The sequence below is a fragment of the Pan troglodytes genome, chromosome 12, assembly GCF_028858775.2.
Source record: "Pan troglodytes isolate AG18354 chromosome 12, NHGRI_mPanTro3-v2.0_pri, whole genome shotgun sequence".
In the NCBI taxonomy this organism is placed as follows: domain Eukaryota; kingdom Metazoa; phylum Chordata; class Mammalia; order Primates; family Hominidae; genus Pan; species Pan troglodytes.
Window position 1 is genome coordinate 121,614,594 of NC_072410.2, and position 16,912 is coordinate 121,631,505.

The following is a 16,912-nucleotide window of genomic DNA, read 5'->3' on the forward strand; positions in this document are numbered from 1 at the left end:
AGGCTGTGCCCCTGCCACCCTCTGAGGAGCCACCGGGCTGTCTTCCCTCCTCCCCTGCATAGCCCTGCACAAAAACCTCCTGCAGGTGCCCCGCTTGCATGTCACCAGCTGCCTCTTCCCTGGCATCACGTGGAAAAGCCTGACTCCCTGCTATGGTTTGGATGTGGTTTATCCCAACCAAAACTCATGTTGAAATTCACAGGCTGACTTTGGAGATAGCATAGGTTTGGTTCTAGACCACTGCAATAAAGCAAATGTCACAATACAGCAAAAAGTCTTACTAATTTTTTGGTTTCTGGGTGCATATAAAAATTGGGCTTACACTATACTGTAATCTATGAAGTATGCAAAGCATTATGTCTAAGAAGCAATATACACACCTTAATTTAAACATACTTTATTGTTAAAATAACCTAGTGGTCATCTGAGCCTTCAGTAAGTCTTCCTCTTTTAGCAGAGGGAGGACCTTGCCTGGATGTTGATGGCTGCTGACTGATGCGGATGGTGGCTGCTGAAGGTTGGAGCGGCTGTGGCAGTTTCTTAAAATAAGACAACAATGAAGTTTGCCTCATTGATTTACTCTTCTTTTCATGAAAAGTTTCTCTGTAGCATGTGATGCTGTTTGATAGAATTTTATCCACAGTAGAACTTCTTTCAAAATTGAAGCTAATTCTCTCAAACCCTGCTGCTACTTTATCAGCTAAGTTTATGGAATATTCTAAATGTTTTTTATCATTTCAGCAATATTAATATAATCTTTACCAGGAGTAGATTCCATCTCAAGAAACCACTTTCTTTGCTTATCCATAAGAGTAACTCCTCATCTGTTCTAAGTTTATCCTGAGATTGCAGCAATTCAGTCATCTTCAGCCTTCACTTTTATTTTTGTCCTCTTGCTATTTCTATCAATTTGCAGTGACTTCCTCCACTGAAGTCTTGAATCCCTCAAAGTCATCCATGAGGTTTGGAATCAGCTTCTTCCAAACTCCTGCTAATGTTGATAGTCTGATGTCCTCCCATGAGTCACAAATGTTTCTAATGAAATCTAGGGTGGTGAATCCTTTCCAGGTTTTCAATTTACTTGCTCATCAGAGGGTTCACTATCTATGGCAGCTATAACCTTATGAGATGTATTTCTTAAATAATAAAACTCGACAGTCAAAATTAGTCCTTGACTTGTGACCTGTAGAGTGGATGTTATCAGGCATGAAAACAACATTAATCTTGGACATCTCCACAAGAGCTCCTGAGTGACCAATTGCATTGTCAATGAGTTGTAATATTTTGAAAGGAATCTTTTTTTCTGAGCAGTAGGTCTCAACAGTGGGCTTAAAATATTTACTAAACCATGCTGTCAACAGATGTGCTGTCATCCAGGCTTTGTGGTTTTATTTACAGAGCACAGGCAGAGTAGATTTAGCATCATTCTTTAGGGCCCTAGGCTTTTCAGAATGGTAAATGAACCTTCACTTCAACTTAAAGTCTCCATATACATTGGACCCTAATAAGAGAGTCAGCCTGTCCTTTGGTGCTTTGAAGTCAGGCAATGACGTTTGTCCAGCTCAGAAATTCCTACATGGCATCTTCTTCCAATAGAATGCTGTTTCGTCTACATGGAAAATCTATTGTTTAGTGTAGCCTCCTTTATCAGTGTTGTTAGCTGGATCTTCTGGAGAACTTGCTGCAGCTTCTTGATCAGCACTTGCTGCTTCACTTTGCACTTCAGTGTTTTGGAGACAGATTCTTTCCTTAAACTTCATGAACCCACCTCTGCTAGCTTCCAGTTTTTCTTCTGCAGCTTCCTCCCTTCTCTAAGCCTTCATAGAATTGAAGAGAGCTAGGGCCTTGTTCTGGATTAGGCTTTGGCTTAAAGGAGTATTGTGGCTGGTTTGTTCTTATTCAGCACGTTGATCTTGTTCAGAACTTTCTTCATAGCAGCAGTATGGCTGTTTTGCTTTCTTATTATTCATGAGTTCACCGGAGTAGCACTTTTAATTTCCTTCAAGAGCTTTTCCTTTACATTCACAATTTGGCTATTTGGCACAAGAAGATTTTGACTTGTCCTGGCTTTTGACATGTGTTCCTCACAAAGCTTAATCATTTCTAGCTTTTGATTTAAAGTGAGAGACATGTGACTCTTCCTTTCACTTGAACACTTCAAGGCCATTCCAGGGTTGTTAACTGGCCTAATATCAATACTGTTATGTCTCGTGGAATGAGGAGGCCCAGGGAGAGGAAGAGAGATGAGAAAATGACTGGTCAGTGGAGCAATCAGAACACACATAGCAGTGACTGATTAAGTTTGTCATGTTATATGAGCAACACTGGTGGTGCCTGAAACCAATTACAACAGTAACAACAAAAACTGAACACATATCACGGTGACAGATATAGTGATAATGAAAACACTGGAAATACTGCAAGAATTCCCACAATGTGACAGAGACATGGAGACATGACAGAGCACATACTGCTGGAAAAATGGCAGTGATAGATTTGCTTACTGCAGGGTTTCCTTAAATCTTCAATTAAAAATAAATAATAAAAAGAGTATCTTCAGAGCTTAACAAAGCAAAGCACAATAAAACAAGCTGAGTCTGTAGTTGCCGAGGTAAGGATGTTGGGAGGTGGAGCCTTTAAGAGGTGGGGACTAATGCAGGGCATTTGGGTCATGATGGCTCCGCCCTGGTGGGTGGCTTGCTGCCATTCTCTAGGTAGTGAGAGAGTTCTCCCTCTCTGGAGACTGGATGAGATTTTTCAGGAATGAATTAGTTTTTACAAGGATAGGCTGTCGTAAAGCCAGGACACACTTCATATTTGGCCCCTTTGCACATGTCGGCTTCCTCTTTGATCTACTGCATGTTAGGACTCAGCAGGAAAGCTCTGGTCAGAAGCCAGTGCCATGCACTTGAACTTCCCAGCCTGCAGAACTATGAGCTAAATAAGCCCTTTTTCCTTTATAAATTACCTAGCCTCAGCTATTCCGTTACAGCAACACTAAATAAACTAAGACTCTCCCACTGAGCCTTTATGCAGGGGCCCAGCAGCCAGGCAGATTCCCCTTCCATCTACCTTGGCACACATTACCACACCAGTGACAAATGTGAATGTGCAATGGTCATGCTCCTACAACAAAATCCAGGCAGAATCGTCCTGATCGAGGGCAGAATGGTGAGTTCTTGGAACAAAATCCAGGGCAGAATCATCCTGATCGAGGGCAGAATGGTGAGTTCTTAGAACAAAATCCAGGGCAGAATCATCCTGATCAAGGGTGGAAGGGTAAGTTCTTAGATGTGACACCAAAAACACAATCCATAAAAGAAAAACTCAATGAAGTGGACCTCATTAAACTATTGCTCTGGAAATTAGACAGAATGTACTCTTGTTGCTTGGAGAGTGTTCCACATCATTGCATATGCCAATAATTCATTCTTTCTGTTGATGAATTCCACTCCTTTATATAGATACACACACATTTTTGATAGATTCCTATGTCAGTGACCATTTGGGCTGTTTTTAGTTATTGTTGTTTACAAATGAAGCTGTTATGAGCATTTTTGCATACACCAGGGTAACGAGAAAGTTTCTGGATCTTGTGGTGAATTTGTCTTTACATTTAAGACACTGTCAAGCTGGGTGTGCCATTTTCCACAGCCACCAACAGTGAATGAGAGTTCCAGTTCCTTCACCAACACTTGGCATCATCAGTCTTTTAAAATTTACTCATTCTAATATATGTGCTGTGAGATTTCACTGTTTTAATTTGCACTTCCCTACATGCTAATGATTTGGAGCATATTTTAACCTACCTATTTCCCATCTAGAAATCTTTTTTGAAGTGTTTATTCAAGCCTTTTCCGAAATTTCTTATTATTTTTCTAATCACTGAGCTTTGAGATCTTTTTATGCATTACATATAGAAGTCCTTTATCAGTTATATGCCTTGCAAATATTTTCTCCCAGTTTTCATATCTTCTCTTCATTATATTAGCAGTGTTTTTCAAATAATAGTTGCTTTTAATTTCAAGTCTAAATTATCAATTTTTTTTCATGGTTTGTGCTTCGGTTTTGTATCTGAGAAATATTTGCATAACCAGAGGTCACAAAGACTTTACGCTGTTTATTCTTCTAAAAGTTTTATAGTTTTGTACTTACATTTCGTTCTATATTCATTTTGAGTTTATACTTATATATATATAATATTTATGTATATAATGAGTCAAAGTTCTTTTTTTCGTATACAGGCATCCAATTATCCCAGCATAATTTGTCCAGAAGGCTTTCCTTTCTCCACTGAATTGCCTTTGCACATCTGCCATACACAGAATCTCTTTTTGGCTGTGCTTGTCTTGATAGTACGGTAGGAGTGGTAAAGGCATTAATGAATCACCGAGCCACCTTGATTTGCTTAAAATTCTGTTGCATCTGATATCAAGCAACTACTAATGCCAGAATATTAACCTGTGTGTGAACAAGAATAGTCTTTGGAGAGTCTTTTATAAACAAAAAGGAGAAATTGTCAGAAAAATTTCTGAAACTTGGAAACAGGCAGAAGAGATTGGTGTTCTGTGAGAGCAGCTCAGACCACAGAGCAAACCTAAGTCCAGAAATGGAGCAGGAGGGAAAGACGGGCCCATTAGGGAGAATGCTCCTACCGAGGGAGCTGTGTGGAAGGATGACAGCTTGGTGTGCCTCAGTGAGGTCCCGTTCCCCGAGGCGGGCAGGCAGGGGCGTGCTCGTCAGGACTTGGCAGTGGAAAATCCACGGAGCACCGTGCGTGACCGGCTCCTCTAACAGGAGACCCACTGCGCGGTGATGGTGATGGTGCGCATCCGTATAGCACACACAGACCTAGGAAAACTTCATAAACGTGATCTCGTGAAACTGTCTTGCAAAGGAGAAAGCTGAATTTGATGAGAATGCCTTTTGTTCAGGCACCGCAGGAGACATTGTTGTCCTCCAGTTCTGCACCTGCTCCGTGGGATGTCCTTTCTACACCTCTTCCCTGGGATGCCCTTTCTGCACCCGCTCCCTGGGGTGTCCTTTCTGCACCCGCTCCCTGGGGTGTCCTTTCTGCACACGCTCCCTGGGGTGTCCTTTCTACACCCGCTCCCTGGGATGTCCTTTCTACACTTTTTCCCTGGGGTGTCCTTTCTACACCTGTTCCCTGGGGTGTCCTTTCTGTACCTGTTTCCTGGGATGTCCTTTCTACACCTGCTCCTGGGATGTCCTTTCTACACCTGCTTCTGGGATGTCCTAATAGAATCCTTTTTTTTTTTTTTTTTTTTTTTACCAGTACCAGTCTGTGGCCTGTTAGGAACTGGGCCTCACAGCAGGAGCTGGGTTAGTGAGCATCACCACCTGACCTCTGCCTCCTGTCAGATGAGCAGAAGTATTAGATTCTCACAGGAACGGGAACCCTATTGTGAACTGCACCTGTGAGGGATCTCGGTGGCACACTCCTTATGAGAACCTAATGCCTGAGGATCTTTCACTGTCTCCCATCCCCCCAGATGGGACCGTCTAGTTGCAGGAACACAAACTCAGGGACCTCACTGATTCTGCATTATGGCGGGTTGTATAATTATTTCATTACAGATTTCAATGTAATAATAATAGAAATAAAGTGCACAATAAATGTAATGTGCTTGAATCATCCCCAAACCATCCCCCTGGCCCTGTCCGTGGAAAAACTGTCATTCACAAAACCAGTCCCCGGCACCATAAAGGTTGGGACCGTTGCTGACTTCATTTCCAGTCCCCAGGGTGGATGTTGGTTCACAGAAGCCAATCATCCAATGGCGTTCCCTTGACGAGAAGCCAATCAGCCAATGGTGTTCCCTTGACGAGAAGCCAATCAGCCAATGGCATTCCCTTGATGACAAGCCAATCAGCCAATGGTGTTCCCTTGATGAGAAGCCAATCAGCCAATGGCATTCCCTAGACGAGTACTTTGGTCTGATGGGCTCATGACCTAGGCTGGCACAGCTAGGCTGAAGGGGACATCCTCAATGGGTTATGGAGGCCATTTTCTGCCTCCCCTGCACACCGACATGAATGCTTGTTGCTTCCACAAGCATCTTATGACTGGGAGGGGAGCCACACCGAGGCACAATCTAGAACTCAAAACTCAGCAAGGTGGAGTATGGAAACCTTGTTATGGAAAATAATAGCAACAATAGGTATTGTTTATTGTTGGGTGAGTCAAGAACTTTCTCTTACTTGTAGCCAAACGCATCCTATCTGATAGATATTTTATACTTTGTGTTTTTGTGTTGCTATTAGGAAAAATATACGTTTTTAATTTTAAATTCTAACAGGACATTGCAAAGTCCTGTTAGAATTTAAATAAATTGCCATAAAAATTTAGATAAATTGATATAAAGATGTACAAAAGTCTTGTAAATTGCAGAACAACATGCATATGTGATGACTTTTCAATTAAAAATAAAAAATATACTTGAGTTTGTGTAAAAACAGTTTGAAGATTATATAACATAATATTGGCATTTGTACCTCAGCTTGGGAGGCAGGGATGGAGAGGCTGGAACACGGAAGGTCTGTTATTCTCTTATGCATGTGTGTGACACTGAATTCTGGATAACTTGGAACAGTATTTGTAATGTAGCTATTATTTAAGAGAGTAATAATGTCGATAAGGTGGTCAAGGACTTGCACGAAGCTACTACCCTGATGACGGAGAACTTTTCTGTAAAATGTACTGACCTCACATCGGTGCATTCAGAAATGACTGTGAAGGAATGTCATGAGTTTAGATCCAGAGCCTGTGAAGGATGCAGGGCTTTCCTTTCAGAAATCCTTTTAGAGAAGGAATGAACATGCTAATCACTGCTGGAAAAGTGTTACAATTAGTAAAGAAAAATCAGTGCTATCAACACTATATACATGTAATTATTCTGGAGATTTAAAATTGTGAGTCGGGTTGGAATACGATCAAAGTCAGGAAATAGTAGAAAAAACTAGCAAAACAAGCAAAACAGAGACAGAAGGTGGAGAAAAGAAATCCAGCAGTGCTACTGAATCAAGAAGAACACATTTACGGAGAGTTTGAAATAAGCCAGGGACTGTTCTAGGCACCTTCACACCATTTTGTTTCTGTCACATGTGAGGCTGAATGTTTCAGCAGAAAGAACGTCTTGAAATCTTGCGTAGATTCTGCCATCGTGGTTTAGTCTCTAGGTGACTGTGGAGAAGTAACATAGCCCTTCTGAACTTTCATTTACCATTTGTAAAATAAAAGGGAAAAGAAAAGAACTGCATCTTAGACATATTAAAAAAGTTAAATGATGTACACGCAATGCATCCAGCCTAGTATACAGTATTAGGCCTTTGACTTAATTCATTTACAGATATTACTAAATGTAATATAATTTTATAAGTACTCCATGATGAGTTATAATACTTAATTTACCATTTATGTAATGGAGTTTTGGAGAACTATTTTCTCTAATTCACGAAGAGGGAGTGAGTCCATCTAATTTCGAAATGCTTTGTCCCTCCCAGGACACCATGGGCAGATCTGATAGGAGTCAGGTCACTACGTGGCATGGAGCTCAGGAAATGCCTGCAGGGTGGGTTCCTAAAACACGGATCCTGAGTGAGGCATAAATTGGGAATTCAATGCCCTGAGAGGTCTTGCATGACCTTGCCACCCTGCATGAGGAAGCATCCACCCGGGGCTTCTTTGAGGGCATCCACTTTGCTGAGTTGTGAAGATCCAGCAAGTCAGTCACGGGCAGCATGGCACAGCCCCAGCAGTTCTTCCCAACAGTGGTCATCACGGCCCCCACAGCCCCACTCTACCCAGTCCTGCAGAAACGTGGATGGATGCCCACGCCCACTTATGGTCTCTGCAGGTGTGCCGGCTTGTTAACACCCTCATTGCCTCCATCCCCCACGAAAGGTCTTCATTATCTCAATCCTGGATTATTGAAAATGTTTCCTCTAAAATTCACCTGGGCACATTGCTGCCTGCTGAGTCCTAGCCTGAATCTTAGATCTTTCATTCTGCCAAATGGAGCATTAGCCTAATTTTTCAATGCTTCCCACTGGGAATGCCTTCTCTTCTCCACCTGTGCAAGACACCAACGATTTTTAAAAGAGACTAACCACTTCCTCTAGGAAAGATGTCCTGACCATTAAAGTCCAACCCCAGCTCTGACCCCACTCCCACCCTACCCCATACCTTTTTTTTTGAGACAGGGTCTCACTCTGTGGCCCAGGCTGGAGTGCAGTGGTGCCATCAGAGATCACTGCAGCCTCAAACTCTTGGACCCAAGAGATCCTCCCCACGCAGCCTTCTGAGTAGCTGGAACTACAGGCATGAGCTACCATGCCTGGCTAATATTTTATTATTATTTTTTGCAGAGATGGGGCTTCTAGGTTTCTTGGGCTTGGTTGCCTGGGCTGGTCTCCAATTCTGAGGCTCAAGGGATCCTCTTGCCTTAGCCTCCAGAAGGGCTAGGATTACAGGCATGAACCACCGTGCCCAGACTTCACCCCCTTTAGTGGAATAAGGACAGTACCAAACATAAGGAAGGACTATTCATAAAGAAGTTCTATTTTTTAGGAATCCTAAATAAACTTTCACCCTCTAGAATGCTTCAGACATTCATTTCACTACATCTGGGTACTAGATGAAATTACTAACCTTTCACCCTCCCTCCAACACTGTAATTCTATGATTGCTCTTATTCAGGATATCTTCTCCTGTAACCTGTCACCTTCCCATAGATGAGTCTGAATGGCCACTGGGACTCTGCTCAGCCAGGCACGGGCCCTGGGGCACTAGAGGGTGTGGGGCAGCCCCTGCACACACAAGCGAATGGAGAATTCTCTCTACTTCTCCGGTATTTACGTTGAAAGCAAAATGATTACTGCTATTATCTAAAGAAAACAGGCAGAAAGTTCACCTTGTCCCAGAAACGCTCTTTCACTTTGCCTTTTAACGACTTGAACCTTTAGTGCTGATGGTTTCTAAGTGGCTAAATGCCACTATACATTTGAGGAAGTCCCTGAGATGAAGGATCCTATGTTTAGTAATTTTCTTTCCAGCATGTCATGTTCTATAATAGTTAATGAATTGGATGCTTCAAATATAAAGGTTACTTTAAGCATCAGGAATCAACCATAATTCCAATTTAGGGTGCCCAATTTGAGGGGAAAATCACAGCAGCCTGGGATAAATGAGAATAAACGTTGGCATCAGTTTCTATGAAGATCTGGGTGTGACTTCATTCTGTGGACTAAGAGATCTCAGTGTGCATTAGTTACAGGGAAGCTTCGTGCTCTGTGATGGCATGCCAAGGAGCCTGGATACATTTTGACACCCTGAATGAAAGATAAATAACACAGAATAGTTTCACATTCAAGGTATATATATGTATATTTAAATGAAGTAGCCATCTTTAGTTACTAAGTTCACACTCAGCATTCTCCGCGCTCAGCCAGGCGGGAGGCCTGGACTTTGGTGTGAGGTCAGAGCTCCTCTGGGATGCGCTGCCTCGTTTATCTCCTGTCACTCTTCACTCCTGCAGCACACATCCTCCCTGAAGGATCATCCCGCTATTTAGGATAAGGAGGATTATAATGCATTCTTCCTTATCCCTTCACATGGTATACATTCAAATTTGTGAGTGATGTATTTGCTGTTGTCAGGAAGAGAAAAGCAATTCAGACACACAAGCTATTTTATATTCTCCTTCGGACCATCAAGTTTGAGAGGAAGAACCATTAAAGTGCCTTAAAATATTACAAACATCCAAGTAACTGCACGACACATTATACTCATTTGTAAGCTAGGTGTTCTGTCTCCCGGAGCACAGGCTAGAAGTGTCATCACTTCTCAGGAACTTGAGCGCCACATCGGTGGAGTCCCTTCCTGGAAAGCAATGCAGCCCGTTCCTCACATTCAATGTAGACACAGACACAAAATCCTCTCCTCCCCTTCCCTTCCACTACAGCTCATGTTATCCACGGAGCGCATGACTCCGTGCGAACGATCATTTCCACACAGTAGCTCCGGTGAAAGATTCTCACCTTCTGAAGATTCCTCTTTTCCCCCAATAAACTGCTACATATACCCCAATGCTATGTCTCAGACACCCGAGCAGGTGTAGGTGAGAAGAGTGTGAGTTGTTCACTTACCCCAGTTCTCTGAACTTCCATGAACGTGGCTCTTTGGAAGGACTTCTCCCACACGGCCAGCTCGCTGCCAAGCTCCACGTTGAAAACATGGCTCTTCCCATGGCCGGCCACGACGCTGAAGCAATAGGGCCTCTGGTCCTCAAAGTCAAAATCTTGAAGACCCAGATACAAGTTTGCTTGCAACCAGCAGTCCTCTGTGAGCCAGAACTGAAAAACAGAGCATGGATTGGAAACATGCAGCGCTGGAAGGTCATTCCCATGCTGAGGGCCCTGGCATGGGGAGAAGGCAGCGTTTGCGTGATCTGGGAAACAGTCTCCTGGGTGCAGACAAGGAGGCAAATTCAGAGCAATGAGCCCTCTCATGCACAGCTGGTGCGGAAGTGGTCCACAGGCAAATATCTGTAAATAAATTATGTCAAATGCCTAATTCTCTGTAAGTGCCTTTCCCCTAAAATACTGGTCACCACACACTTTCCTGTTTTACGGTGAAGAGAAAGATGAAGCTGGGTGTGGTGGCTCATGCCTGTAATCCCAGCACTTTGGGAGACTAAGGTGGGTGGACTGCTTGAGCCCAGGAGTCTGAGACCAGCCTGGGCAACATGGCAAGACCTTGTCTTTACAAAAATAAATGAATAAATAAAATACAACAAATTAGCCAGGTGTGGCAGCACACGCTTGTAGTTCTAGTTATTTGGGAGGCTGAGGTAGTAGGACTGCTTGAGCCCAGAAGCCCGAGGTTACAGACAGCCAAGATCACACCACCAATGCACTCCAGCCTGGGTGACAGAGGGAAACCCTGTCTAAAAAAAAAAAAAAAAAAAAAAAAAAAAAAAAAAAGATAAAGATGAAAGTCTTGAGACATTGATGCTTGTGTTTATCATAAAACCAGAAAACACTGAAAATACCACCACCACTCTAACTAAGCGCGTCCCCTGCGCCTCCGAGTCTCTATAGAATTACTGGCTCTTCCTCTCCTCGCGGGTTCATTGTCCTGAGATAAAGGACCGAGTGCCCAAAACGCCTCTGAAGCATGACAAGGCACCCGGCCACCCAGGAGCTCATTCTGCCAACCCAAAGGCCTGACAAAGGGAATGATGTAATGATGTTGTTCCATTTCTGGTTAATCGTTTAACCCAGAGATGTAAGTTACTTACAGCACGTCTATTAATCACTCGGCGACTCGGATGCTGCCAGCCTGTGCTGCATGGAGCAGCCTGGGGAGCTCCCCACTTCTTTCCCCCATCTGCAAGGTTGCACCCCACTTCGGAATTCATTTTATCAAGGGCAGAAGAGGAACACTGGGGGTCCCAGTTGTCACAATTACTAGGTCCACAGCATGGAGGTGCATGGTGAACACACACTCAATACCTGGCTGGCATCTCTCTGTCTCTGTCTGTCTGTCTCTCTCTCTCTGTCTCCATTTCTCTCTATGTCTCTGTCTCTCTTTGTGTCTCTTTCTCTCTCTCCATTTCTGTCTTTCTGTTTCTCTATTTTATGTCTGTTTCTCTGTCTCTCTCTATCCCTCTCTCTGTCTCTGTCTGTCTCTCTCTGGACCCACCTCAGTTCTCAGTTCACCCATTCATTTACTGGTCCACAGATCCACCCTGAAGAGCCCCCACCAGACAGCTTCCTGGGACGCTGCACCCCACCATCAATTTTGCTGCACCAGTCTCTCCCCAGTGAAGGGAAACAAGGGGAGACACCTGGGCTGGGGTTTCCAAAGTCCTGAATGAGAATGTGGTGTTCACCCACAGCCCTGCATATGGCAGCAGAAAGGAAGGGGAGCTGCCCACCTGCTGGGTCTTCCCATCATGATTCTGAGACATCTCCGTTCACTTGTGCCAACCAGCCAAGCTGGACAGTCCCCACTCACACTTATGCTCAAGGTCCAGTCCCCAAATCCACATGAACTCAGCAGTTGGCCAAATAGTTTTACTTGAAATATGCTGACACATGCACTCTAGGCACAGGTTTGAGGTAAAAGCTACGACTGGTGTGTCTCAGGTGGGCCTCCTGGCCTCTCCGGGGGGATGCCCTGGCTCTCCTGGCCCCTCAGACGGCTCTGCAGGATGACCCTCTGGTCATGGAGAGCATTGCACATTTATCCCTGTGCATCATCCAGACATCAAATGCCTTGTGGTGTGTGCATGTGAGAACATGTGTGTGTGTGTGTGTGCACATGAGAATGTGTGTGCACACATGAACATGTGTACGTGTGGAAATGTATGTGCACATGAATGTGTGTGTACGTGAATGGGTGTAGTGTGCATACGTTGCTAACCCTAAATGAGCCTTGAGTACAGAAACTGCACTTTAATTCTGGGGCCCTCTGGATCTTCTCCTTCAGCTGGGATACCTGGAACCTATAGGGTTACACGTCACAAACCAAGAACAACATGTTCATCATTGACCTTATGGTGCAGAAAGTATCTCTTTATCCACTGAACTTAAATGTCAAAAACTGATAAAGAAAAACTTCTGGAAGATATTTATGTGGGAACGCACATCCCCCATTGAATGGCTCATTATAGGTGGGCCTTGAACAACCCAGGGGTTAGGGGCGCCAACTCTCACGCAGTTGAAGAGTCATGCATAACTTTTGACTCCCCTAAAACTTAACTACTAGTAGTCTATTGTTGATCAGAAGCTTTACTAATAACATGAACAGTCAATTAACACATATTCTGTATGTTATACGTATAATATACTACATTCTTAGAATAGAATAAGTGAATTCAGGCACAGTGGCTTACACCTGTAATCACAACTAATTGGGAGGCTGAGGCAGGGGCATCACTGGAGCCCAGGAATTTAAGACCAGCCTGGATGACATAGCAAGATCCTATCTCTAAATGAATAAATGAATTAAGAAAGTAAGCTAGAGAATAGAGAATGTTATTGAGAAAATCACAGGGAAGAGAAGATACACTTAGAGCACTGCACTGTATTTATTGACACCATAAGTTTACATCATCTGTTTATGAGATGAATGGTCTGAAATGGTGGCAACCACAGCTGCAGACCTCAATCTGTGGTGCACAGCAAACAATTCAGCTTTTTGGCAATGCTGTGATATTCCCGCTTCTTGGGGACACTTGCAACATCCCTTGTGGCACTTCGTGTGGGTCCCGGGGTGCTATTCAAGGTTTACGTTACTGGACTCAACACGAAGGAGGGAAGGTACACAAGAACTCTGAGAGATCACTCGTTACCATGCTCTGCAATTTACTGGAGAGAGAAATTGCTTCCACAGGGATGATTAAGGCATTTTACTCAGAAACCCATGTCACACTATGTGCTCCAGTTAACCATGGGCAGGAATGATTGAACGCTGCATCTTTACCTTTGTCTATATTCCTCTCCACTGCAGATGGTGCCAAATTGATTGATTCATATTTTACAGGAGTAAATGATGAAATAGACTAGTATCTATATATATTGTATGAATTCACGACATCTCTAACTTTTTCTTAATGTTTTGATATTTCTAAGCTACACAGTTTAAGAGGTTTTTAAAATTGTTAAATTGTTTTCAAAAAATTTTCCAACATACTTATAGAAAACAATTGGCATACAAATGAGCCCATGCAGTTCAAGCCCATATTGTTCAAAGGTCAATTGTGTTTCTTTCCTATCACTTGCTATATTTGGGCAGCTGTGTATTGTAATAGAAGAACACCAGGGTTTGGAGTCAGATAAAATTTGAGGCCTTTCTTTGCCCAGTATTAGCTGTTTGATCTTGAGCAATTCACTCTCTCAGAGCCTCCACTTTTGAGCTGTGAAATGGAATCGTGATAAAAATGTTGTCATAACTTCACATGACAGAGTGGCCAGCATGCAGGGCTCACATCCCGGATTCACATGAGTTCACCACCTGCTTTCATAAAGACACACGTCCTAAGGCGATGCTGAGCCAGGCCGTACATGTCGATTTGATGTCTGCTTTGCAGCTACCTGGCTTCCTGGCAGGGTCAGCTCTGGCAATACCCAGAACAGCATTTCCAGCCACCCCCACGACTGAAGAAAGCCCACCCCCCACCTAGGACTGCAAGACATCATCTTATTATGTTCCCTTTCCTGAAAAAAACAAAAAGGGTTGTATTCCAAAATTACATATTTTTTCTATTTATATTTATTATGAAACAATTATAGCAACAATAAAGGGAATTGAAAAGATAAATTTATTACTATGTTTTGTCATCTGATTTTTAAAAATATGTCAATAATTATTAATATGACCTTAATAATAGGACAATAATTATTAATATTCTCTTTCATGCAATGTGAATTTGTACATATAATTGTATAAATTTATAGTACAATTACTTAAAATATGTTGTAAGATTTTAAAATATTTCTCAATGGTCTTTTGATTATTCTTCAAATATCATTAATTTAAGGAATATCCTTAAACATTCTCATACATATAGCTCTTTGATTCCTCTGAACTCAGTGTTGTAATGGACTCTTCTTTAGATTCAATTCTGAGGAGTGAGACTGCTTGATCAAGCAAGGGATTGTTTTTCCACTGTTTAGCCTCACAAAGAATGTGTTGTAAGTTCTACATAAGGAAAATTAATTATTCATATATAGCTCATTTCCCCAGATAGTTCCTGTAGCTCCTTTAAAAACAATCACTCAGCCCTTGTGGATCGCAGTGTGTTGATACGACTGGAAACCCTGAGCACTGAAGTTCAAGGTCAGCGGCTTGCCGTCAACAGTCAGTCAGCGGCTGGCTAGGCCATCGGGTTTCCTTGTCTGGACTGAGCCTTCCGGTTACCTCGTCTGCACTGAGCCTTCTGATTACATCTGGACTGAGCCTTCCGGTTACCTCGTCTGGACTGAGCCTTCCGGTTACCTCGTCTGGACTGAGCCTTCCGGTTACCTCGTCTGCACTAAGCCTTCCGATTACATCTGGACTGAGCCTTCCGGTTACCTCGTCTGGACTGAGCCTTCCGGTTACCTCGTCTGCACTGAGCCTTCCGATTACATCTGGACTGAGCCTTCCGGTTACCTCGTCTGGACTGAGCCTTCCGGTTACCTCGTCTGCACTGAGCCTTCCGATTACATCTGGACTGAGCCTTCCGGTTACCTCGTCTGGACTGAGCCTTCCGGTTACCTCGTCTGCACTGAGCCTTCCGATTACATCTGGACTGAACCTTCCGGTTACCTCGTCTGGACTGAGCCTTCGGGTTACCTCCTCTGCACTGAGCCTTCCGGTTACGTCTGCACTGAGCCTTCCGGTTGCCTCGTCTGGACAGAGCCTTCCGGTTACCTCGTCTGGACGGAGCCTTCGGGTTGCCTCGTCTGGACGGAGCCTTCCGGTTACTACGTCTGGACTGAGCCTTTGGGTTTCCTCGTCTGGACTGAGACTTGACCCGGCTTCTTCCCAACTCTGGGACCTGGAACTCCCTATCTTTAGAGCATTTGCTTTAGAAAATGTATTATTGTGTGTTCTTTCTCTGCCATTTGATACCTGAATCTTTCTAGAAGTCTCTTGCTGGCTGTACAACCCAGGACTGTCTTTCTCAAGGAGCTGGGAGCTGTCCCTTCAAAATGTGATCACTGGGAAGATGGCGTCATCTCCTGTCCCTGTGGAAGGATGGAGCCCAGCCTTGGTGGGTGCCTGGCTCTAAGCTGTGCAACCACCTCCTGTCATGAAGATGGGGGAAGCTCTCTGTTTCTTTGCAGGAGGCCAATTAACAGACAATGATGGCCCTAATCTCCTTCCCATCCCAACTTGTAGAAACCCTCTCATCCTTTGTTTCAGTGGAGTTGAATCTCTGAATCTCTCTCTCTCTCCTATCATAATAGACTTGAATAAGGTCTTCTTGCCTTCTTCGCCTTTAACTCTGGTGCAGTTTTGTCCTGACATGGCTTTAGGAAAATCATTTAGGAATTCTTCCTCTCAGTGTTGATATTATCCAAACAGGACTACCCTGAAGATCCGTGGAGAACACGTTCTAGAACTCTTAACGGCCACTCGCGACAGGCTCCCGGAACACCACTGCTTCTAGCACGTGGAATAGAGCGGGATTCGGGATGAGCTTTGCAGCCACGTGAGTCTGGGCCCCATCCCTGTCTCTGCTTGGCTTCTGGAAAGTCCTCGTCCACTTCCCTGCTTCTGAGTTCTTAGCTACAAAACAGAGTTCTCCTTAGGTGGGGAGAGAATTAACTCAAGGACATAGCTAAGTGCTTAGCAAGGTTCCTAGGGAAGTACTCAATAAAGACAGCTATCATTACTAAGATCTTCTGCCAAACATATGAGAATATTGACTTTTCCTGAAAATTTAATGGGGTATCTTTAGGTTGAGAGGATGGACCCGTGGATTTCACACAGGACGCTCCATAGTGTCCAGAGTGCTTTTCTGCCATGCTGCACGAAAGCTGTTTATCATTTTGCTCACGACTGCAATCAAGGCTGATTGGTGCAATTTTCTCATCTATTTCGTGATGAGTGTTGAAATACAGAACACATAATTTTAAGAGTTGGGAAAAGTAATTTTTATAAGGTATCAGAGAAAAAACAAAATCACAACTTCAGAATTTGATTTCTGGTCTAAATATTAATGAGTGTACTTTGAAATGGTAATTATGGATATTTAAAGAATCTATATGAAAAAGTATTAGTTCTTATGATACTCATATATTTATTTACATTTCTGAAAATGAATTGAATGCATTTACTTTTAAATTTATGTATGCTAAAAGATAAACATCAGCAATTAAATGTGTGTAAAAGCAG

General features: G+C 43.3%; 1 protein-coding gene across 5 annotated transcripts in view; it reads right to left on the minus strand.

Moving 5' to 3' along the window:
• The window catches only part of SNTG2 (syntrophin gamma 2), a 407,561-nt gene that overhangs the window by 89,954 nt on the left and 300,695 nt on the right, over positions 1-16,912 (minus strand). For all 5 annotated transcript variants that reach the window (XM_054677651.1, XM_054677652.2, XM_016946061.4 and 2 more), the window contains one exon: positions 10,168-10,374. In XM_054677651.1, the coding sequence (XP_054533626.1) occupies positions 10,168-10,374 (207 nt within the window). The remainder of the gene's footprint in view (positions 1-10,167; positions 10,375-16,912) is intronic.